Source organism: Notolepis coatsorum, assembly GCF_963971535.1.
Source record: "Notolepis coatsorum genome assembly, chromosome: 6".
NCBI lineage: Eukaryota > Metazoa > Chordata > Actinopteri > Aulopiformes > Paralepididae > Notolepis > Notolepis coatsorum.
Window position 1 is genome coordinate 108,526,411 of NC_140170.1, and position 24,508 is coordinate 108,550,918.

Consider the following 24,508-nt stretch of genomic DNA (forward strand, 5'->3'; position numbering starts at 1 on the left):
GTGGACTACTGTACTATTACAGGTATTGAAATTAACAATGCAACTTCCTTATACGAAAAGAAAAAATTATAATTAAATATCGATACTTGGCGTCCCTGTATCGATACAGTATCGCCACGCAAAGTATCGCAATACTACTACGTATCGATTTTTTCCCCCACCCCTTGATGCTTTTAGTGCATCACATTCACTGATGTGTTTTTAGGCTGATACTAATATCTGATTTTCTCCCCATCCATAACAGCCAATAACAAATGTTTTAAGAATCGTTATAAAATTGCAGGCACCGAACAGGTTTTTACTTTTTAGACATTCCTATTTTTTCAGATAAGTAAGGGTTTTCACAAGAGCAGCAGAGTTAAAACAGGCTGCAACAAATAACACAGGCTAAATTTTATTAGATTAGATTGGATTCAAATGTATTGTCATTTTACAGCACAAGTACAGTACAACAGTCTGCAACAAATAAAGGACCTGTCGTCTCCTCTAATGGACTTGTCTCATGAAGTATATATTATCTTAACAGTACAGTACTCTGCTGTTGTTCTGTATCTAAAAGTTGCTGGTTGTGTTACCCATAGGAGAATAGTACGGTGATGGATGAATCATCAGGCAGAATCCAGAGCTCATATCTAAAGTTGTTGCATTTATTGCATATAAACACAATGTATTTCTATATTAAAAGGTTGAAATCCAACAAAACTCAAGCATGAGTCTTTGTTGAAAAGAGTCTATATTCAAATCAATGATGTTCAGAACAGCGTTGAATCTATCTAGCTGACTCAAGTTCTTTGTTGTCTGGAAACCAGGAAGTTTCCCGCTTCAATGTCTTTTTTGTTGTTGTTTTCCGTTGCTATGGTGATGAGTTTTCTCCGTTTGTTCTCGTTTTCCGTTGAGCATGGCCTCGAGGACAGTTTCACCGGAGCTACCAATTTATTATAACAGCCATTACTTATTCAAATAGGTCTGAGTGTGTTGCACTTCTAATTTAGAAACTGAACCACGAAAGAGCAGAATCTCACACATACTGCAATAAAATTAGATAATTTACTCGCAGGCCTGTTGTTCAGAATTAAATGTGATTCAGCGCATGTGTTGACCTAAATAATGCATTATTCAGTAATACACGTAAAAGTATCGTAAAATATAACTTCATAAAATTATTCTACATAATGCATACAGCGTGTCGGATCCAGGGTTGTAGATGTACGGAATATATACACTGATTACCTTAGGATAAAATAATTCACGAGTACAGTTTTGAGTAAAAACATCAAACATTTTCTTTTCTTAAAAAAATTATATCTTGCAGCATATTTTATGTTTTTCTTTCTTATATTAAAATATATTTAGTTTTTAAGAATTTGTAAGGGATAGGCAAAAATAAGCATGTGCTTCAGCCTATTCCTTTTTTTCGGTCGTTGATTTTGGATTTTGTGTGTGAGCTTTCCTTGATACATTTGTGATTTTTTTCTTTTCCTTTTGTAAGTCCACACGGGTGTGTTTGATTTGTCTGTAAACAAGACCGAAAAATAAACTTCTTTCATTCATTACAAACAAACAGGGTACAACAAGCGCTTTTCACGATCGTACCAATTGGTGGAATGAAACTTCTCGACTGATATTGTAGTGCCACCTGGTGGTAAGAGGTACGATTACAGCTTTCCCCAGCCTGTGTTTAACCCTGCCTGCTGCTCTGCTCGTTCTGAATGATGAGCCTTTCCCTCGAGTTCATAACCATACAGTATTTTCCTCCTGGGTATCGGAGGGGATAATTCCAGGCCTGACCCCTGCCTTCTCCCTGATACTCGTGAATTCACAAGGACTTGTTAATAATAAATAGTTGTGGATGCTAAACAGACTCCATTATGCATGGCTGTATTTCCAACACACCCACTGCAAAATAAATAATTTAATCTCAAGGAGAGAGAGCCTCCTCATTCTTGATACCTGCATTCAAAAGATAAAATTGCATATTTCATCCAGAGCCAGTGAGTGTTTCACAGGATTACTGAGACAAATAGGCAGCAGAAATCACAGACTTAACTGGCTTCTGATGTGAACAAAAGACAAACCGAGGTCAATCCTTTGTGTGGTGCGTTTGCAATTGCCTAGCAACAAGAATTTGTCGCCAGAATTGGCTGTAATTTGAAGGGTCTCAAGGTCAAAATATCCATTAGAAGAAAAAGAATACTGAAAGAAATGCTCCCTGACATTCATGGTTCAATAGTAGGCGATCATTAAGATAATGATATTCCAAAGTGTGTTTCACTTTCACGTTTCAAGTGTTATAATTATAAAAGATGTGAATCTTGTTTTCTTCTCTGGCAGGTCCTTTGGTTCCTGGTTATGACTCAGGCCCATTCAGTTTCCATTCTAGGTTTGTGTCTTTGAGACAAAATGTAAACTTCATAATGGTATAGTTGGTCAAGAGGGGCTCAGTCGTAGAAATGCAATGTACAATTCACATTAAATGTAGGTCATCGTGACTTGCCTGTGAATGAATGAATGAAAACTTTATTTAACAGATTGCAGAATGGGTACAATACAGTACGGCTCAATACACACAATTGTTAATGGGATGCAGACCAGAGAAAGACGTTTGTTTTGTTTACATCAGGGTCCCCCATTTTCAATTCATAGTGATGTGTGTAATGTGTGGTCGTGTGTTTTTGGAATGTACACAACAGAGGTGCCGTAACTCCAGAGACCTTTCACAGCATGTTCATAACGCCTCCATGTTGGAAGAAACAATGGTTGGTATGTGCAAAACAAAGGTTGCTGTGACAAATATATATATCTTAAAATAATAATAATTTAGTCTTATTAAGCACACATTAAAAAAACAACTTAAAAGACAACTGCAACAACATCGAACAGCCCTACGCCTGTAAACACATTCTACAATTAGAGATATACACACACGCCTATAGTTACTTTTATAAGGATATTGTAATTGTCATACAACTTGGTTGTTTGTCTGTAAATGTCTTATCTACTGTCATGTTTATATGTTATGTGACCCCAGGAAGAGTAGCTGATGTTCTTCCTAATAAAATCATATATCATATTACTGGATCTTGTTTTTTTTTTTTATCCACTTTTTCTCCCATTTTCTATATTTTCTCCCATCCCAATTTCGTATCATCCAATTCAACCCTCCCCTGTCACGAACGCTGTTTCTTGCCTCCCACAAGCCGGCTGCAATGTGGACTAAGTCATACATAGCACAAGTCCCCTCCGGTACTTGAGGTAACAGCAGTCGCATCTTTTCATCTGCGCAGCTCGATCTCTCAGTGGCGAGGAGTAACGCGTGGGAGGCTCACGCTGCCCCCGACACTTCCTGATTCTACTGCGCAGGCGCACCAACCGACCTGTAGGAGTCGCTGTCCACAACGCCCGATCCCCACCCATCAGTTTCCCACCCCCTAATACGGCCAATGTGTATTAGTATGAACGACCAGCTAAACTGAAAGCAATGTGGAGCGCTGGGCTCGAACAGGCAAGCCCAGCGTCTCCGTCATTTGTGACGAGCGCCTTGCCCACTACGACACGTAGCCGCCCATATTACTGGATCTTGTAAACAAGGCAGTGGAACTGTAATGTTTTACCTAATCTTCTACCACTGCACAGTTAATGAGGCATTTTCAAAAGCCAAATGGTTACAGGCAGCTACGTCGGCATAAAGAGAACTGCACTCTGGGAAAGGCCTCAATTCATCATCACTTTAAGTTACCTAAAATTGCTATTCATACTTAAGCTATCCATACAAACATGTAGACACCTGAAAAGCCGGTGTAAGACTAGATGCTTGGTGAAGACGAGCACTCCAACATTGCCATTGTTACCGCAGTGAAAACCACAACACATAAGAAAACAATCACTGGTGTAATTCTATTTCTTTATTTCAATACTTCATGTCAAGGTATCTTTTCATATGAAGTTACGTCTTATAACAAAAGATTGTGTGTTGATGGAGGGGGGACGTCGCTCACAAAATAAAGGCATTCTCTCAGATAGTATTCTTTACAAACACGTCTTACAACGAACAAACAAGTAAATCACTATCTCCATGGTAACGAACGATGGAGCATGACATACGGCATGGGATTAAGGAAAAGGTCCTTGCTAAACGTTTGATGAAATTTTTTCCCTAACTGGGACAAAGACGGAACGGAAAAACTCTGTACACACATATATACTCCTGAGATTCATAGTGGGACTGCATCACTGCAGCACCTACACCAGAGCCATGTTAACACCTGTCACTTTTCCCTTTCAATAAATGCAAACGACATAATGTACATTTCTATCATTGTCTTTTGTTTTGAAACCCCCCCCCCCCCCATTATTATTAATAGTTTCGACAGGTTCAACGCAATCGCTAATAACAACTGCCATTCGGAACGACAAATAAATGTTTTTATTTAGTATAATATATTTTATTCTTCTCGTCATTGTAAACACTGCAGTGGTGCAAGATATGGAGCAATCTGGACCCTGACTTGTACAAACTGGTTATGGTGAACACATCTTTAAAACCCTGTCTTTTAGTTCAACCATCAAGTCTTCTCTTTAATCTTATACGGTGCTCCAAGATGTTTAACGAACAAGGGATGGCGGCCGTGAGATCGTAGCTAGAAGAAGCATGGCAGAAGCAGATGCCGTGTTGAATTAGTGTATATATTCATCTCTTGTTCACAACAACATTAACAGTTAAAAGGTAATGAATGACACTCTCTTAAGCGATTGAAAACTTTGGTGATGCAGAAACAGCTTGAGATACCTGAACACTTTATTTGAATATTGCTCAAAAAAAAAGTAATCATATGCTTTACAATATCCACTGACAGCACGACCATATGACAAGCATTCACACATAAGGAGACCTGACACAAAAAAAATTAAAATAACTTGTGCGAGCAAAAATATTTATACATACAAACAGAACTGCAGAAAGACCCCCCTGTTTCTAGTCTCTTCCCTTGGTTTATACCATTACACCGTGGACACAGAAAATCACCCCCCTCTCTTTATAACGTTATACACAACAACAAACTGGGAAATATGGTTAAAGACTGATATAATGGCAGAAAACACACTGTTCAGACCGCTGGTGACCGATAGAGATGGAGAGACCGTCAAGTAGAGACTGCCGATAGTCGGGCACTCATCTCAACTTGAGCGTAATAGAACACACACCGATGGTGCAGTCCTGTGATGGATCTTAAGTCTATGAAAAGGTAGTCATCTGACGAGTTGAATCGGGTCGTCAGGGACTGAACTGTGACCCCCACCCCACCCCAAACGCCTCCAGACTGGTCGTTCACCAACACACTTGTGAGTATCAGTGGCAGTCTGGTTAGTGTGCTTTCTGCTTTAGACACCACTCTCACCCTGCAGCAAGAGGAAAAGCTCTTGTAAATCAAATAATTCCCCCCCACTTCCTTCTCTCTCTCTCTCTCTCTCTCTCTCTCTCTCTCTCTCTCTCTCTCTCTCTCTCTCTCTCTCTCTCTCTCTCTCTCTCTCTCTCTCTCATGTCTTCTTTTCTGAACTTCTTTCCTAGTCACTTCATGTGTCTCTTTCGCAGTTCAGTTCAGAGAGTTGGCGTTTTGGACAAAGACAGATGAGTTTCCATCTGCTGGGGAGAATCTGTTCATCTGATTGGATGAAGTTAAGACGACTGTCTGCTCTCCTCCAAATCCTAAGTCCCAGCTCCAATCACCATGAAACAGATTGACTCTAGGATCCTTATTCCATCCACGGATAGTTCCCTCTTGCTGCTGGTCTCTAGTCAGTTTAGCGTAGTTCCCTCTAATGAGATTAGATCTAAGTGGGGAGGGGTTTCACTGATTCAAGATCCGTGTGTCCTGCCCCCATCATCATCACCACCACCACCACCACCACCACCAATGTCTCCTAAACCCCTAGTGTCCGTTGGTCTCAGGTGCTGAGGCGGGTGTGGAGGGGGTTGAGGAGCGGGAGGTGACAGAGGGCTTCTCTCCACTGGGGCTGGAGATGGATGGTGTGCTGTCTGGGGCCTTGACACCCCCCTGGCCTACGGGAGAGACCCCAGAGCCTGCTGCTGCTGCTGCAGTGGCCACGGCGGCGACCCTGGCTGCGGTGATGGCAGACACCGGTTTGGGCTGGGTCTGGAGGCCCGGGCTGCAGATGAGGTGGTGTCGCTCCCAGTCCTTGTGCTGACAGAAGGAGCCGCAGTAGCGGGCGGCGTTGCAGCCGCTGCAGGTCTCGCTGGCCTTGCGGCCGCAGTTCCAGCAGCACTGGGGAGGGAAGGAGGAAGAGATGTGTTACGTTTATCAGGGAATGGGAAGACATGAACAGGAAGGATAATGTACGTGAATATCTATGCTAGTGTACGTGAATATCTATGCTAGTGTACATGAATATCTATGCTAGTGTATGTGTATATCTATGCTAGTGTACGTAAATATCTATGCTAGTGTACGTGAATATCTATGCTAGTGTATGTGTATATCTATGCTAGTGTACGTGAATATCTATGCTAGTGTATGTCTATGCTAGTGTATGTGTATATCTATGCTAGTGTACATGAATATCTATGCTAGTGTATGTGTATATCTATGCTAGTGTACGTGACTATCTATGCTAGTGTACATGAATATCTATGCTAGTGTACGTGAATATCTATGCTAGTGTACGTGTATATCTATGCTAGTGTACGTGAATATCTATGCTAGGGTATGTGTATATCTATGCTAGTGTACGTGAATATCTATGCTAGGGTATGTGTATATCTATGCTAGTGTACGTGTATATCTATGCTAGTGTATGTGAATATCTATGCTAGGGTTTGTGTATATCTATGCTAGTGTATGTGTATATCTATGCTAGTGTACGTGAATATCTATGCTAGTGTACATGAATATCTATGCTAGTGTATGTGTATATCTATGCTAGTGTACGTAAATATCTATGCTAGTGTACGTGAATATCTATGCTAGTGTATGTGTATATCTATGCTAGTGTACGTGAATATCTATGCTAGTGTATGTCTATGCTAGTGTATGTGTATATCTATGCTAGTGTACATGAATATCTATGCTAGTGTATGTGTATATCTATGCTAGTGTACGTGACTATCTATGCTAGTGTACATGAATATCTATGCTAGTGTACGTGAATATCTATGCTAGTGTACGTGTATATCTATGCTAGTGTACGTGAATATCTATGCTAGGGTATGTGTATATCTATGCTAGTGAGAGAAAACGGTGCTTTTTCAATGTATGTGATGTATAGATTGGGGAGAGATGACCACAGCTAAAAACGGTGGTAATGAAATGTGCATGGTTCGCTTTAGAAAACGGTGATAGAAGAAGAGGCAGTAGCCATCACTGCAGAAGGTTTAGCAGCCAGCCGAATGTTTACATTCCTTGCAAGAACATAGATAAGAGAGTGTAGGCCCAGAGCAGGAGGAGAGGGGTGACCTCTTTAATGCAACAGTGGATGAAACGTTTAATGGTGTGAAAGGTTAGCAGTCGTCATGACAGCACGTCGCATGACAACCAGGAGAGGGGCGGGGGGCCGTCGTTGCTACGACGAAGACCTATAAGTCGAACGGTGTTTCCGGGTAGGGCAGACTAAAATCTGACTGAGACTAAGAGGGAAGAAACCAGAAGAGACTCTCACCTCTCATTGAGAGAGAGGGGGGGGGGGGGAGAATGGCACATCACCAGTAGCTTCGGCTACCACGAGGATGGTCTTAGGCTAACGACTAGGCCTGACCACTATTGGACTGAATAACAAAAGGACAATCTGAACACACCGAGAGATCATTAGAATAGACTCTTCAAGGACGATACAATTTGATAACATCTGATAACATGAGGTTCTGTTTATAGCAATAAAACAACGCTTCTCCTCATAAGGTATCTCACAGTGTCGAAGTGTCGAATTCTTACGGAAGTGGAGAAGTATTATGGTTTATGGATTGCACTAACGGGGGGGAGATAAGGATCTTATCTACCAGTATCGGAGACGTCAGGACCATTAAAAGTACACAACGCAGAGGAATTGGATGGAGAGCCAAACAGACGAAGACGTGATACTGGCCAGTTTGATCAGAATCTTACAGATGATGCCGTGACCCGGATTTGCAAGAGATTAAAACAACGGGAACAGTTGGTTGTTGATGACAGCCGGATTTGCAAGAGATAAGAACAACGGATAAAGACTTTTTCAATAATGGGGCGACAGTGGACAACAGTCATCAATGTGTGGGAGAATCATGATCGAAGCAAGGCCGGCCAGCCCTGGGAGAGAGCGGCGAGTCGAGCGGTCAGGAGGCGAACCAGCGCTGTAGGGGAAACAGCGCTCCGATCAAAAATGTGAGTTCACTGTGCACACGGTTGTTTTGATTTTAAGCCAAATAAAAACGAACAGATAGTGAATCCGTAAACGTAAACATTTCTAGTTTGACACAGAGAGAGAATGCCAGCTGTAATAATATGAGCAGAGAGCCATGGTGAAAATCGAGGGTGTTATCTACAGAGAATGAAAAGCAAACGAGGCAGGCTGCACAGTTTTGGTTTAAGGAGGGTAAATGCGAGATGAGGAAAGGGGGGGGGGGGGGGGGGGGCGCTTGAATCAGATCGAAAAATTGTTATGGCGGGACTGTTTTCATAACAGAAGGAAAGTCGAAAGGAGATTGTACCAGTGTGTATTATGTCCGATCAGGCAAGAGTATTAGTCTGAGAAAGCGTCCCCTGATAATGGATAGGAAAGAGAGGAAAAACAGCTGTGTTTTTAGGCCGTGGAAGGAAGGGCAGCGTTTGTTTGTTTGAGAGAGTAGCCATTATGAGCGAGTCAAAATGGCCGTGAGCACCACGAGGAGATAACAACAGATAAAGAACCAGGAAGTGACACGTCAACTAAAACACCATGGAGGAGGAGTAGGTCGCCACCTAGTGGCGGAGGGGGGGTAGTGCTGGGGAGTTTCCATTACCCATAGGGGAATATGTCGAGTTTAAGTTAATTAAGGAGTTGAATTTTTTCAAAATTACCAACTGCTTGTGTGTATACACGGTGGTGTATGTGAGAACTTTGTAAAGGAACTCAAAGTGTGGTATATAGAGCGACGTGACAGCTCCAGGGCGACGGTAGACAGCCCCGTAGGGTATAGAGCGACGGTGACAGCTCCAGGGCGATGGTAGACAGCCCCGTAGGGTATAGAGCGACGGTGACAGCTCCAGGGCGACGGTAGACAGCCCCGTAGGGTATAGAGCAACGGTGACAGCTCCAGGGCGACGGTAGACAGCCCCGTAGGGTATAGGGCGACGGACAGCTCTGTTGTATGTTAGATGATAGTACGAGTACGTATGTGAGTTAGGAGCAGGGACCAACCTGCTCTGTTGTATGTTAGAGCGATGCAAATAGTTTTAGGCACTGATTCTGGGTTTTTTGGTTGTTGCACTGTTTTTGGGTTATCACAAAGAGGCGGGAAGAGGGTCCGTGCGTGAGGATACCAAGTGCGTGGGATGCCAAAAGATAGGGGGACAGGGCTTATGTTGTGTGCTCGGTTGTATGTTATTATCATAATAATAAGATCGATATACAGGTTAATTAAATAAGTTTAATTATTAATTGATTAAATAAGAATTGCACAGAAAGATGGTGCAGTTATTTGAATGGGTTAATTATTGAATAAAGAGGGAGGTTGAATTCCAGTGGGGCCTTCTCACACCTAATAAATAGGCAGAGTCTTGAGGGGACACGTCACCAGAAAGAACTGGCGCGCGCTGGGGGTCAACCGTGGGACAAACGTAGAGCGCCGAGTGGGTATCGTTTAGCTGCTGGTGTCACGCCGGAAGACAACAAAACAGGGAACAGCCCTGTAGGATTAGATATGGGTGTTGAGAAGGTGGGGGACTAATAGAGAACAAATAGCGCCATGGGCTGTAGGACACTCACACCGTCCAACAGTCTGAAAGGGCGTGGCCATGGCAGGGGCTTGCAGAGGAAAAAAATATATAGAGAACGAGCTGCAGGCCCCAAAGCCACGGTAGACTAATAGAAAACACAGGGTCGAGTGTACAGGAAAACTGCCGGTGTTGTGTTTCTGCTTTCAAGGGGGGAATGACACCGACAGCGATGGAGATGACCAGGAGACAGACTGGAGGAGGAGGAAGCCGCAGGGGCCAGGCACAGCAGCCTGGTACACAGATGATCCACGACGAGAGGGAGGAGACGGCGGCGGTGGAGATGAGCCTCAACCAAGATGACCGACAGGGCGGAGATGACCGACGAGGCGGAGTCCAGCGGTCGCAGGCGGTGTTGCCCAGGGGAGAACGAGGCAGACATCGGAGGGGCCTTCACGGCGGAGATGCTGTTTAGAGAGCGTTTTGAAACAACAGAGCACGGGCGGTGAATCACGAACAAACAGGGACTTCCTTTCAGAGTCAATCAGGAGATCGAGAGACGAGACAACAGCGAGAAGTCCTGTGTTCATTGATTAGGAGTATGAGATATAAATGGAGGATTCATATATAAGATATATGTATAGAAGGATATATATATATATATAGAAGGTAGATATAACTGAGAACAGTAGAACAACAGGATATAATTATTGGGAGCAGACAGGGGGGCTCCAATGGTTATGAGTCGTTGGATGTTGTTGGTTTTGGTGGTCGGTTTCGGTTCCCTTTGTGCACGAAGGGGGGCGCAAACAGACATCAGGCAGCAGGATCACTGGGTTGACCGTGGGCCGTCTTCGTTTCTTGTGCACGAGAGACGAGGTTGGTTTGCTTCAACCACAGGCTATTTTTGGCATAATTAATTGAAAAACCAAATAATGATTTATGATTCTGAAGGGGTGATAAGAATCAAGGGGGGATTGAGAGAAAACGGTGCTTTTTCAATGTATGTGATGTATAGATTGGGGAGAGATGACCACAGCTAAAAACGGTGGTAATGAAATGTGCATGGTTCGCTTTAGAAAACGGTGATAGAAGAAGAGGCAGTAGCCATCACTGCAGAAGGTTTAGCAGCCAGCCGAATGTTTACATTCCTTGCAAGAACATAGATAAGAGAGTGTAGGCCCAGAGCAGGAGGAGAGGGGTGACCTCTTTAATGCAACAGTGGATGAAACGTTTAATGGTGTGAAAGGTTAGCAGTCGTCATGACAGCACGTCGCATGACAACCAGGAGAGGGGCGGGGGGCCGTCGTTGCTACGACGAAGACCTATAAGTCGAACGGTGTTTCCGGGTAGGGCAGACTAAAATCTGACTGAGACTAAGAGGGAAGAAACCAGAAGAGACTCTCACCTCTCATTGAGAGAGAGGGGGGGGGGGGGAGAATGGCACATCACCAGTAGCTTCGGCTACCACGAGGATGGTCTTAGGCTAACGACTAGGCCTGACCACTATTGGACTGAATAACAAAAGGACAATCTGAACACACCGAGAGATCATTAGAATAGACTCTTCAAGGACGATACAATTTGATAACATCTGATAACATGAGGTTCTGTTTATAGCAATAAAACAACGCTTCTCCTCATAAGGTATCTCACAGTGTCGAAGTGTCGAATTCTTACGGAAGTGGAGAAGTATTATGGTTTATGGATTGCACTAACGGGGGGGAGATAAGGATCTTATCTACCAGTATCGGAGACGTCAGGACCATTAAAAGTACACAACGCAGAGGAATTGGATGGAGAGCCAAACAGACGAAGACGTGATACTGGCCAGTTTGATCAGAATCTTACACTAGTGTACGTGAATATCTATGCTAGGGTATGTGTATATCTATGCTAGTGTACGTGTATATCTATGCTAGTGTATGTGAATATCTATGCTAGGGTTTGTGTATATCTATGCTAGTGTATGTGTATATCTATGCTAGTGTACGTGAATATCTATGCTAGTGTACGTGACTATCTATGTTAGTGTATATCTATGCTAGTGTACGTGACTATCTATGTTAGTGTATATCTATGCTAGTGTACGTGTTTTTCCTTTGTGTTAATACCAGCCAATGGTATTGGTATACCTTTGTACCAACAATACGTTTGATGGGACAGGAGAACAATGACATCATTCTTCTCAGTTTCACTACCTGTGCAGATACTGCTGTGTGCCTTTGTAGGGCAGTATAGTTTACCTAAGTGTGGTCAATATATCTGGGCTCACCTCGCTGGAGTCCTCCTGTTCGTTGATGACCTGGATGGCGTCCTCCGTGGCCTTCCTCTTAGCGTCCACCAGGGTCTTCTCCATCTTGGCCCTCTCTGTGGCGATCATCTCGAAAGCCTTCTGCTCCGCCTCCGCCACCGCCTTCTGTACCTCGTCCATGGCCTGGCGTTTCACCTCGTTCACGGCCTCCTCTACAGGGTGGAGGGGTGGAGGGAGGGTTAGCTCTGGCTTTATTGTGGTTCATGGTTATGAAGAATGCCAACATGTTGTGTTCCCATGCCTGAGGGAAGTTCAATGGGTATTTATTTATATGGGTAAAGTCTGGACTTAGTCTAGTAGGGACTTAGGCAAATAGCTGTTACCCGTCAGTGGTTGTCTACTGATTGCCTACAGGTTTTTGATGTGTTGTGTATAATTTGTGAAAACCATTGCATGATAATGTTTTATATGCAATAGGCTTAAAATCTTATTTTTACTTTTTTTATAAAATGACTGTCAGTGTCAAATGTATTGTGAGTATTGGCATGGAACACAAAATGAAGGGGAAAAAGTCCTTTATAAAATTGTGCCCAATATCACTCTGTGGAGAACCGTTGCCATGCTGCCGAGTTCTTACCGGCTTTCCTCCAGATCTCATCTGGCACGTATGCCGAGCCTGGCCGCGGAGCAAAGTCTCGCTGGGAGTCTGTTGGAAGAGAGAGAGAGAGAGAGAGAGAGAGAGAGAGAGAGAGAGAGAGAGAGAGAGAGAGAGAGAGAGAGAGAGAGAGAGAGAGAGAGAGAGAGAGAGAGAGAGAGAGAGATGGAGTTAGCAGCTGTCACAGTTCATACAGATCCCACAAATTCAGTTTGACTGTCGATTTCTGTCAAAGTAATGACAGCTCAATGATGTATAGTGGCTTCAAAGATGTACATAAAGACAGAAACAGTCAGACAGAATATATATATATTTTTTTGTATTATCTTTTTCCCCCTCCTTTTTCAGTTTTTCTCCCATCCCAATGTTAGTCGTTATGCCAATTCCCAAATTCCCTTCCTGGTCGCTGCGCACCTACCCCCTACCGTCGGTCTGGGAGGGCGGAGACTATCACATGCTTCCTCCGACACATGTGTAGCCAGGGCTGGGCGATATGGCCAAAAACTTTATCGCGATAAAATAATACAATTATTTTCATATCACTCGATATCGATAATTATCGTCGATATAATTTCTGTCAAGTTTAATTAACTTCTTATGCCCGGCACCGTTCTTCTACGCAGTAAACATGGCCCAGTGCATAGATTATTATATTCCACCAGGGGGCAACCTACCGCCACTGGATCATATGCATTATAAGAATGGAACTAACACAGTTAGCCAGAGCAAGCGGTGTATTCCACAACAATGTACTAACTATCACCCTAAAATACTCCGTTCCGCCCCAATACATTGCAACGACGTCCACCGCATACCCCATACTACTCTAACCGTTACCTCAGAATTCACGCCACACACCCACTCCGCACGTAAACAAAAAAATAGCGGTGTGCAAGCTAATGCTCCTAGCCAGCCTTGTTTCCAATGTACTAACTATCACCCTAAAATACTCCGTTCCGCCCCAATACATTGCAACGACGTCCACCGCGGCGCAGCATACCCCACACTACTCTAACCGTACCCTCAGAATTCACGCCACACACCCACTCCGCACGTAAACTATAAAATAGCGGCGTGAAAGCTAATGATCCTAGCCAGCCTTGTTTACTACCCAGAGGTGCACCGCGGGTCTCCTTCGCTGTCGCCATCTCCTTCACTGATTGGTTGTTAGTGCGCATGTGCTGATATCCAAGCTTGGAAAATCGATATATCAAAACTTTGCGACCACGTTTCATGTTTATTTCGAGGAAATAATTTATCGCGATAGTTATAGTTATGTTATCGTTTTATCGCCCAGCCCTAAGCCAGCCCACCACTTCTTTTCACCTGGCAGCGTGGACTCTCACTGGGCGAGTGTAACATGTGGAAGGATCACACTACCTCCCTCAGATCCTTCCCTCGCTGTGCAGGCGCCCCGACCGAACTGTAGGAGTCGCTGTTTACAAGGACCAGGACCCACCCCACCGGCTTTCCCACCCGCTGACACTGCCAATTGTGTCAGTATGGACGGCCGACCAAGCCGGAGGTACCGTAGCAGCTGGATTCGATCCCACGGTCTATGCGGTGGTAGACAGACGCTTAGTCCGCTGCGCTACCCGGCCGCGCCAATCAGACTGTATTATATGAAGTTCATCTGTGGGTTAATTTCACTATATTATCTACATATCTAGGTGGGCCCATTAGTAACTCAGATCTTATTTATCAGAATCTCACAGTGTTCAGAGAGGCAGATTTAGAAAGTAGTGTGTTGGCTTGGAAAGACCGTCTCTCTCTCTCTCTCGTCCACTCTACCCAGTATGCACAGCTCTCCCCCCCCCCCCCCCCCCCAGCCCAGGACTATCCAGGCTGGGCTGCTAGCCTGTCCAGGCCCAGGCAGGCCTCCCGGGCCCAGATGGCTCTCTGACCAGGCAGCCAACTCTTGGTCTCTGAGCCGGCAGGGCGGCAGGACGGGCCTTCTGTGGCCGATCTGTCCTGGGCTAGTCCTGGCACCTGTCTGTGGCTGTAGACCAGCAAGGCACAGCGAGGCTGGCGCTGAGAGAGAACACTGCTAGTACACAGCAGACTTGAGGAGACTGGCCAACACACAGATTAATGTTGACTGGGTGGATGCAGGGTGTGAGCTCTGCTGCCGGCCACTAGAGGGCGCAGTGAGTATTAAAGAGATGTGAGGCTGTTCTGAGGCAAACGTTCTGTTCGGATTACCGTGTAAATACATTTCAGTCTGTGTGTGGAATTCATTTGGAATAAATTGGCTTGTTTCAATATTTCACAAGTGGTCCCAATGGTCATGTACGTTTTGCTTGGTTCTAAGATCATGAAACATTTTATACATTTTTTTTTTCTTTTTTATTAAAAAAGACTGTAGAAGTAACACTGAGTAATAGTATAGTATAGTAATAGTACCCACCAGAGTCTGCGGAGTGGGGGCTGTGTGTCTTGGAGAAGGTGGGGGCGGCGGCAGGGCCTCCTTTGCGTGGGTCTTCCTGCTCGCTGGAGCGCCGTTTCCAGTAGTTGAGCTCCTCGCGGTCCGACTCCTGGCAGCGTCTGAGCACGCTCACTGACCTCCGCGTCTTCTCCACCATGTCCACAATACAGTTCAGCACCTGAGAGAGGAGAGACAGAGAGAGGACAGAGAAATCAAATAAAGAAAAGTCAATTATCTTTTAAAATGTTCATGTGATGTTGGATCTTGGAAGAGGTCCAAAGCTCTCCTCAACTAATGTTATTATACTGCGAGCGCTTCAGTCCCCGGTGTTAAAGTGGTTTGAGTACCCTTTTAATAAAGACTACTTTATCTCCAATAGCAGTGCGCCAGTCATTAGCAGCAGTGGCTGTCTGCACACTTACATGGTCCAGATGCCGCCACTCGTCAGCCCACTCTCTGTCTGTCAGTCTGTGGTCCACCGGCTCCTCGCGGTAGCCCCCGTTAGTGCCTGATTAAAACACAAACACACAAGACAGACCACAGGCCAGCGTTATTAACGTTTCTAGTTAGTATAACAGAAACCATGAGTGATAGGTGTGTGTGCGTGTGCGTGTGTGTGCGTGCGTGTGTGTGTGTGTGTGTGCGTGTGTGCGTGTGCGTGTGCGTGGGTGTGTGTGTGTGTGCGTGTGTGCGTGTGTGTGTGTGTGTGTGTATGTGTGTGTGTGTGTGTGTGCTGGCGTGGTCTGGGCTTTAGTCTTAGTATCGAGTAATCCGTCCCCAAACACAGTAGACAAACAAACTTTAAAGTCACATTATTTTCACCACAATATTTCCAGCAATGATTACAGTTTGGAAAAACAAAATCTGTAGAGTCAAAACTATCCCAATGTACACACAACAACGTGGGAACGCTTCCTCGTCTCGCCCTCCTCGCACACCAGAGACAAGACCACCTAGCGAACAGAAAACAAAGTCGTCTGCGATGTGGAGATAAAGGAGTGACAGGAGAACGGGAGACAGAACAGGGGAGAAAGAGAGACAGAGAGAAAGATGGAAAGAATGAGGCAAAGAGAGGGACATCGAGCGAGGGAGGGAGGGAGGAAAGAGAGAAACAGAGGACTGTGATGAAAAGCAGACTCCAGGCTCTGCCATGCAGCACCCAGGGCCTACACACATCTGGAAGTCAGCTGTCACACAGCCCCCCCCCCCCCCCATCCTCCCTGGCTCTGCCCTCCCTCGGCCTCCCCTGGCTGGGCCGCACTGAGAGAAGAGGCTCCCCCCCTCCCCTGGAGCTTCCAGCATTCCAGCAGGGAGACACTCAGGCTGAGTGGAGTGGCTCCACTTCTAAACACAACCAGCCGGCCTGTGAGCACGCACGCGCACACACACACGCACACGCACACGCACACACACACACAGAACCAGCTAGCCTGACACTCACTGAGGACCACTGCACACACACACACGCACGCACGCACGCACACACACACACACACACACACACACACACACACACACACACACACACACACACACACACACACACACACACACACACACACACACACTTTAAATCTTACTTTATTTGATCCATCTATTAATTTAGAGCACATAGGATCGAAATTGTATCTTTCCCATGGTTTTATAGACAACCACATTCACATGCGGGTGCAAAATACTGAAATTTGCATGTGCAAAGCAGAAAGGTCTTGGCACGTGTGCACACATCAGACACACACATACATACACACCACAAGGAGGCACACCCACTGACTACAAAGAGAAGTAAAACCACTATCACTTAAAAGTGAGCAACAAAACACCCAACAAGAGACCACATGCACACTAAGCCTACTGAGGAAAATCACACACTTCAAAAGTGTGCACGTCATGTACACACACACACACACACACACACACACACACACACACACACACGCACACGCACACACATAAAAAGTATTCTCCTCGACCTCTCCCCTACTCCTGGTTCTCATCAGTGTTCATAAGTTCAAAGCTGTGTGTGCGTGTGTGTCTATGTGTGTGTGTGTGGAATGATGTGTAAGTAAGTGTGTATGAGGCATGTGGCGGCAGGCGGGCGGGAGGCTGTCAGACAAGGGACTAAAGCCTCGTAAACACAGCTCCACTACCGTGAGCATGTCAAGGTGTGTGTGTGTGTGTGTGTGTGTGTGTGTGTGTGTGTGTGTGTGTGTGTGTGTGTGTGTGTGTGTGTGTGTGTGTGCCTGTGCTACTGCCGTTTCCCCTGTGTGCTGACAAGCCCCAGATGGAGCGTAGATATACACCAGAGTAGATCCGCCTCTCCCTGCCTGGACAGTATGGCTCTGTTTACACACATGTGGACTCCATAGATCTAGGGGGCTGCCACTCACATGGCAAGGCAGCACAAACACACACAGACCACCCGTTTGCCAGGCGATATCACTCATAGACCTGTGTATATGCATGTGTGTGTGTGAGAGTGAGTGGGTGAGTGAGTGAGTGAGTGAGCGGGTGAGTGGCTTTCTGTCCAACTAACTTACCCGCTGGCAGTTCCGTCTCTAGTTCGCCGTTCCGACCCCCCGCATTTCATTGTATACTTGTATGCCGTGACAAATAAAACTCTTGACTCTTGACTTGACTATGCGTTATACGTATGTGTGTGTTCACACACTTTAACTCATGTTATGTGTCACTGTGCGCATTGTGCCTTCCAAACACTTTTTAGCTTGGTACCCAAAGAGAGATTCCAGTCTTTCTGGGACCCAGGCTCGGGTGCAGCGCCCGCCGCTAAACTTAGCATCACAACCTTACGGGGGACTTACCGGGTAACCTGGGTCTTTCTTTGAGCTCGCGGAGCTCCAGCATGCGCTGGCTGTGCTCACGGTGCAGGATGTGTGGCGCCGCGATGTCGTCCAGGGCGTAGTGCTGCAGTGGCGGGGGGGTCGGGTGGAGCTGTGCGTTGAGGGGCAGAGGGTGCGCAGGGCTGTGTCGGGGGGCAGGGCTGATGGTGCAGATGCGCTTGGCGGAGGGCTCCAGGGCCGCGGGGGGGCGCTCGTGGAATCCATTCTCTTTACCCCTGTGGGGGGGGGGGGGGGGGGGGGGGGGGGGGGGGGGGAGAGGTTAGGAAATGTGTGCATCAGACCCTCTGTGTGCTTAACGGTGTGGTGCGTATGTTTGTGTCCCCACACACATGTTTACACTTTTTATTCAAGCATGCTTGTACAGTCCCTCTAACCTACTGGATTTGAACCGATTTGACACACATGGGAAACCAAACATCTACCAGAGGAAAACCACCCCTAGCCAAAGGAAAACCACCCCTAGTCAAAGGAAAACCACCCCTGGTTAAAGGAAAACCACCCCTAGCCAAAGGAAAACCACCCCTAGTCAAAGGAAAACCACCCCTAGCCAAAGGAAAACCACCCCTAGCCACAGGAAAACCACCCCTAGCCAAAGGAAAACCACCCCTAGCCAAAGGAAAACCACCCCTAGCCACAGGAAAACCACCCCTAGTCAAAGGAAAACCACCCCTAGCCACAGGAAAACCACCCCTAGCCAAAGGAAAACCACCCCTAGCCAAAGGAAAACCACCCCTAGCCAAAGGAAAACCAACCCTAGCCACAGGAAAACCACCCCTAGCCAAAGGAAAACCACCCCTAGTCAAAGGAAAACCACCCCTAGCCAAAGGAAAACCACCCCTAGCCACAGGAAAACCACCCCTAGTCAAAGGAAAACCACCCCTAGCCACAGGAAAACCACCCCTAGCCAAAGGAAAACCACCCCTAGCCAAAGGAAAACCACCCCTAGCCAAAGGAAAACCACCCCTAGCCAAAGGAAAACCACCCCTAGCCACAGGAATGACACCCCTAGCCAAATGAAAACCACCCCTAGCCAAATGAAAACCACCCCTAGCCAAAGGAAAGCCACCCCTATATATATACTGCTTACTAGTACTCCGTTACATTATACAGGTATACTGCCAGGTGCTATAGTTGCTGTTAGCATGTCGCTCCAACCTGCTGGGACTGTGTCTCTTGGCGTCTCCCGTCTCCATCAGCAGCTCGGAGGAGTCCGGAGGGGAGGCCATGGTGGTGCTGAGCAGCAGGTGCTCATGCTGGGACAGGTACTGTGCCGGGGTCTGCTTGGCGGCGCGTGCACAGTGGAGCAGCTCCCTCTGCAGCAGAGGCAGGTTCGCCTAGATAAGGGAGGGGGGTGGGGGGGGGGGGGGGGGAGATAGTGAGATAGTATGAGATAGTCTGCCATTTTGAAAAATATGTTGACAGAGGGCGGCTGAGTGGCGCAGTGGGCAAGGCGCTCACCACTAACGCAGGAGATGCTGGTATCGAGCCCAGCTCTTGGCCGGTCGTCATACTAACACATTTTGGCAGTGTTAGAGTGTGGGAAAGCCGGTGGGTGGGGATTGGACGTTGTGGACAGCGACTCCTACAGGTCGGTTGGGTGACGCCTGTACAGCAGAGACAGGAAGTATCGGGGGCAGCGTGAGCCTCCCACGCGTTACTCCTCGCCACTGAGAGTTCGAGCTGCTGCGGTGTAAAGATGCGACAGGCTGCCTCCTCGTGTACCGGAGGGGACACGTGATGCAAGGCTTCTATCCACACTACAGCCGACCAGTGGGAGGCATAGTCTAGCAACGTTCAAGACAGGGAGGGGAGAATTGGAAATACGAAATTGGGATGGGAGAAAAATAGAAAATGGGGAGAAAAAGTGGATAAAAAAATATATATATATAATAATAATAATAATAATGGATTGGATTTATATAGCGCTCTTCTCTGACTCAGAGCGCTTCACAGAGTCCATTATTCGTTCATACACAGTCATACCGGTGGGGTGGTAAGCTACAATTGCAGCCAGAGCTGCCCTGAGGCAGACTCACGGAAGCGTGGCGAATAATCAACGCCTACGGCCCCTGCGACCACCACCAACATTCATTCACATGCATACACATTCATACGAGGCAAGTAGGTTAAGTGTCTTGCCCAAGGACACAACGGGCAGTGGGATGGACATGGGCTTGAGCGGGATTCGAACACCAATCCTTCGATCATTGGACGACCATACAACACATATATAGCTTTTGGGGAAATAACTCCTTCCCATGTTCATTGTACAATGGCAAGTGGTATTTATGTCGAGGCCAAAAATAGGGATGGAGGGAAACAACTTTAATTGCTATGCAATTGTCGTTTGTGCGTTGCCGTCTTCCAACTTTAAAAAGAGCTTCCCATACAGACTGAATTGTACAAGCCTCCTACCAACACTTGGCACGTGTTACACAGCAATGGAAATACCATGGTGGCACCAGAAGAAAGTATGAGAAAGAGAGAGAGAGCGAGATATGTTAGGCAGAGTCATGTCGTTAATGAAGGGGAGGGAGTTGAAGCTGGGCTGATCTCTCCTAGATAGAGAGACATACAGCAGACCACCACCACATCACCATAACAAGGGGGGGGGGCAGGAACACAGTGCAGATCTCCCTTCTGGGGAAGGCGCCTGGCCCTGGGGGTGGGGGGAGGGCACACAGACTCCTATCGGTCTGGGCCTGGAGCCCAATCTGGGTCTGGGTGTGGGGCCTGAGACGGCCGTAATGGCTGTTGTGGCTTCCCTTAAAATGGCTGCCACACGGCGCTGCTGTGATATACGGGTTACACGTGGGTGGGTATCCCTACGCACGGGATACCCACTTCACAGAGCTCCAATTCATAGGCATGAATTCACATCGACACATCGAGAAAATTATGAATGACAGATGATATTCGATTATGCAGTCTCCATTACTATCTGTCTCTCTCTCTCTCTCTCTCTCTCTCTCTCTCTCTCTCCCCCCTCGCCTTTATATTTATTTATTCATATTTCTCCAAGTCTGCTGCTTCTCTATATCTCCCTGTATCTCTGTCTCTCTCTCTGGTTCTCCGTTTGCTTAATGAGGACCAGACCTCTGTGTGTTTGTAATTACACTACTTCCTCACTCCCTCACTCCCTCCCGTCCTCCCCCCCCCCCACTTAACCAGACACCCAATCCCGAACAACCGTACCCTCCTCCTCCCCCTCAACGGTTAACCTCTGATCCCCTCTACCTACCTTAGAACTCCAACCTTTGTATAATCGTATAAAACCCTTGTTCTTCCAAGACCTCTCCCAGGCTATCCATTCTAGCTGCCAGTTACCGTCTCTCCTCCCTTCCATCCTTACCCACCCCTGGTCACCTACCCTCCCCCTGCCCTGTTCTACCACTCTCACATGCTCCTGTGCCCCCCCCCCCCCCCCCCCCAGCCGCTATAGTAGACACATGTGTTGTGTGTCCGCTGAGTGGAGGCTTTCTGGGGTTCAGCAGGGCGGATGTTAGATTGGCGGCGCCTTGGCAGCTGAATGCTCTCTTTTAAAGCGGCGACGGCGGCTCCATATGGCGCGTTGGAGCCCATAAAGAGAGGGAAGGGAGCTCTTTATAGGCATGTTTCACACTGCCGAGCCCTCTTTCTCCCTCTATTTCTCCCTCTATTTCTCTCTCTCTCTCCCTCTTCTCTGACTTTCCCCCATCTGTGTCCATTTCTCTCCCTTTCTCCTCTTCTCTCTCAGTTCTTTGAGAAAACACTCACGAGGAGTAAGGATTAAGTTGTGGGGGCCCCTCTCATAAATTAGTGAGAGAGAGAGAGAGAGAGAGAGAGAGAGAGAGAGAGAGAGAGAGAGAGAGAGAGAGAGAGAGAGAGAGGAGAGAGGAGAGAGAGAGGTTCTTTGCCCCAACAGTCTCAGACAGACGGAGAGGGAGGGGGCTCCAGAGAGGTGAGCGGGAGGTAAACGTGGAAAAAGGGACAGATTTGTCCCGCCTGGAGTAACAACAGTAACAGCAGCAGCACCGCTGACTGAAGGGTAATTTATTGTGCCGCTTTCCTGAGGGGAACTCTTAAAAGTACACCTCCCCCTGGTTACAAGGGCACTCGGGAGGCTGTTAAACGTACACACTCGCCTGTTGCCTGTTAAGTCAACACGCATAAGTATAATTTGCGCTTTGAAAATGCTGGAAAGTACTTTTTGTCGTATCTGAAAATGCAATCACGATGACATTTTAGACAAAGAGATTTTGTGAGGGATCGTAAATTATGTTACTGTTCACCTTGCGCTGTTTTTATACACTTTGTGCTTTTATTCCATTTTGGAATTCAACTGAAATCAATTGGTATTAAATGTATTAAAACCGTAGTACTTTGACGGCAGCATCTTCTGTTCACCACTAATCCTTTTATATGCTTAAGCATGTGTTTTGTACGTAATGCAATTGAAGAGATTTGAGGGGGGGGGGGGGTACAATGCTGTCAACACAGGTGGGTTATTCTGACAGGGACACTAACTACTGTGATCAATCAATCGTAGTAGTAGTAGTTAGTGTCCTGATCTAGATAGATTAGATTAGATAGATACCTTGAGGAAGGGAATGACAAAGGGGCGCAGGGGGAAATTGGTGGCCTCCTGAAGCCGTGAGTGGAACTCCTCAATGGTGACTGTTGAATTCTGAGAGAGAGAGAGAGAGAGAGAGAGAGAGAGAGAGAGAGAGAGAGTGAGAGAGAGAGAGAGAGAGAGGAGAGAGAGAGAGAGAGAGATGAGAGAGAGAGAGAGTGAGGAAACACCAGAATGTTTTCATATTACTTAGTGCATACACTTTACAAGACAACTTCCCTCTCCAAATAACACACACGAGGAGGATAATGTTTCTTGAAGGCTTACAATGAAACACTGGGTTTTCCATCATCTTGTATGACTCTAAATGGCAAAACATACTGTTTAGACGGCTCACTATTTGTGACGGCAAGCCAGGTGTAGTCAGCCTGTTGGAAAGGGCTGTATCAAACTCCATGCAGTGGGTCTATGTGAAAGGATTCAGTAGCAGGTTCCCCGTTTTCTGGCCAGAGTTGGCCGACTGCCTGTGGGCATTGAAAAACTACCCCTGATGCAGAACTGGCTGAGATAGACAACTCCATAAAACCCAAAACTTCAGACCCATCTGTCACTGATGACATATTGTGATTATTGTGGTCTGGGGGCATGGTGTTTTCTGCTAAACAGTGGTGCAGTGGACGTACCCACAAGAGCCAGGACCAGGTTTCGAACGCTCTCTCCGATCTCAGGCGAAATGTCGTTGCCAAACTGTTGCAATGTGGTCAGGAAGCGCTTCAGCTTGCTCAGCTGACGTGCCCCACAGGTGGCCGGCAGCTGCTGATTGGCCAGCGACGAGGAGGAGGAAGATGACGGCCCATTGCTATAAGCGCTGAGGCGGGGACGGCACTGCGTTCAAGGTGGGCGGGGAGTGGTGATTCCCATTGGTCACTGCAAAGAGAGAGACCAGCGAATGAGAGACAAGAAGACGACTGACTCGAGCAAAAAATCTGAATGGCATTGATGGCAAAAGAATTATGACACATAAGAACACCATCTGTGTCATTTCATCCATGGCCATGTCAGTGGCATTTTCCAATACAATACTGGATGTAGAAAGGGAGAGGAAAAGGGGATTTTGATAGATTTTTCAACCCTGTGCAACTAAGATCTAATACTTTTTCCAGGTTTAAGATCAGATCTGACTCATACTGGGTCATATTTTCCATGGAGCTAGCCAGTGCATACCAGTGTAATTGTACTTGGGACGGGTTTGAACATTGAAACAAGTCTTACGTGCGGGTGGTGGAGAAGGGAGGGCCGGCCGCGGGCCGCTGGGGTTAACTGAGGGCAGGGGGGGGCCATGGCGGAGCTGGCACTGCTGCTGCTAGGGGCTGGTCCTGGAATGAGTCTTAACCTCCACAGGAGAGACCGGGCATGGCAGGGCTCTTCTTCTCTCTACTGTCTGTGGAAGGAAGAGAGAGAGAGAGAGAGAGAGAGAGAGAGAGAGAGAGAGAGAGAGAGAGAGAGAGAGAGAGAGAGAGAGAGAGAGAGAGAGAGAGAGAGAGAGAGAGAGAGAGAGAGAGATGAGAGAGAGAGAGAGAGAGAGAGAGAGGTCAGTGTCGGGACAGTGTTTGTTTTCGCTACACTCTGTGCCGTCCCAAGATGTCCTTTTTATGCTCTGAAGGATAATCACTATAACCAGTATACTTGTGTTTTTTTGTATTTGTGCCTGCATGCGTTTGTTTGGTCCAAGTACCTAAGAAGCCCCTAGCACACTTGTTAAGAATTACAGATTTGGCACACAAAGACATTATATATAACACTTTTATTACAATTGCTCATCGCTTTCTTTATTTTCTTGAAAGGGATGGAGGTCAGACTGA

The 24,508-nt window shown here is 46.6% G+C and overlaps 1 protein-coding gene across 1 annotated transcript; it reads right to left on the reverse strand.

Annotated features, from left to right (window-relative positions):
• Window positions 1–3,897: 3,897 nt before the first annotated feature.
• On the reverse strand, window positions 3,898–23,832 carry LOC311229642 (protein CBFA2T2-like; the record flags this gene model as incomplete). The annotated part of the gene is given in 11 exon segments (XM_084315719.1): window positions 3,898–6,281; window positions 12,175–12,365; window positions 12,791–12,859; window positions 15,216–15,411; window positions 15,656–15,741; window positions 18,056–18,309; window positions 19,250–19,428; window positions 22,671–22,760; window positions 23,331–23,510; window positions 23,512–23,573; window positions 23,829–23,832. Coding segments are annotated over 11 exon segments (1,665 nt in total). The 3' UTR covers window positions 3,898–5,927.
• Window positions 23,833–24,508: the final 676 nt, after the last annotated feature.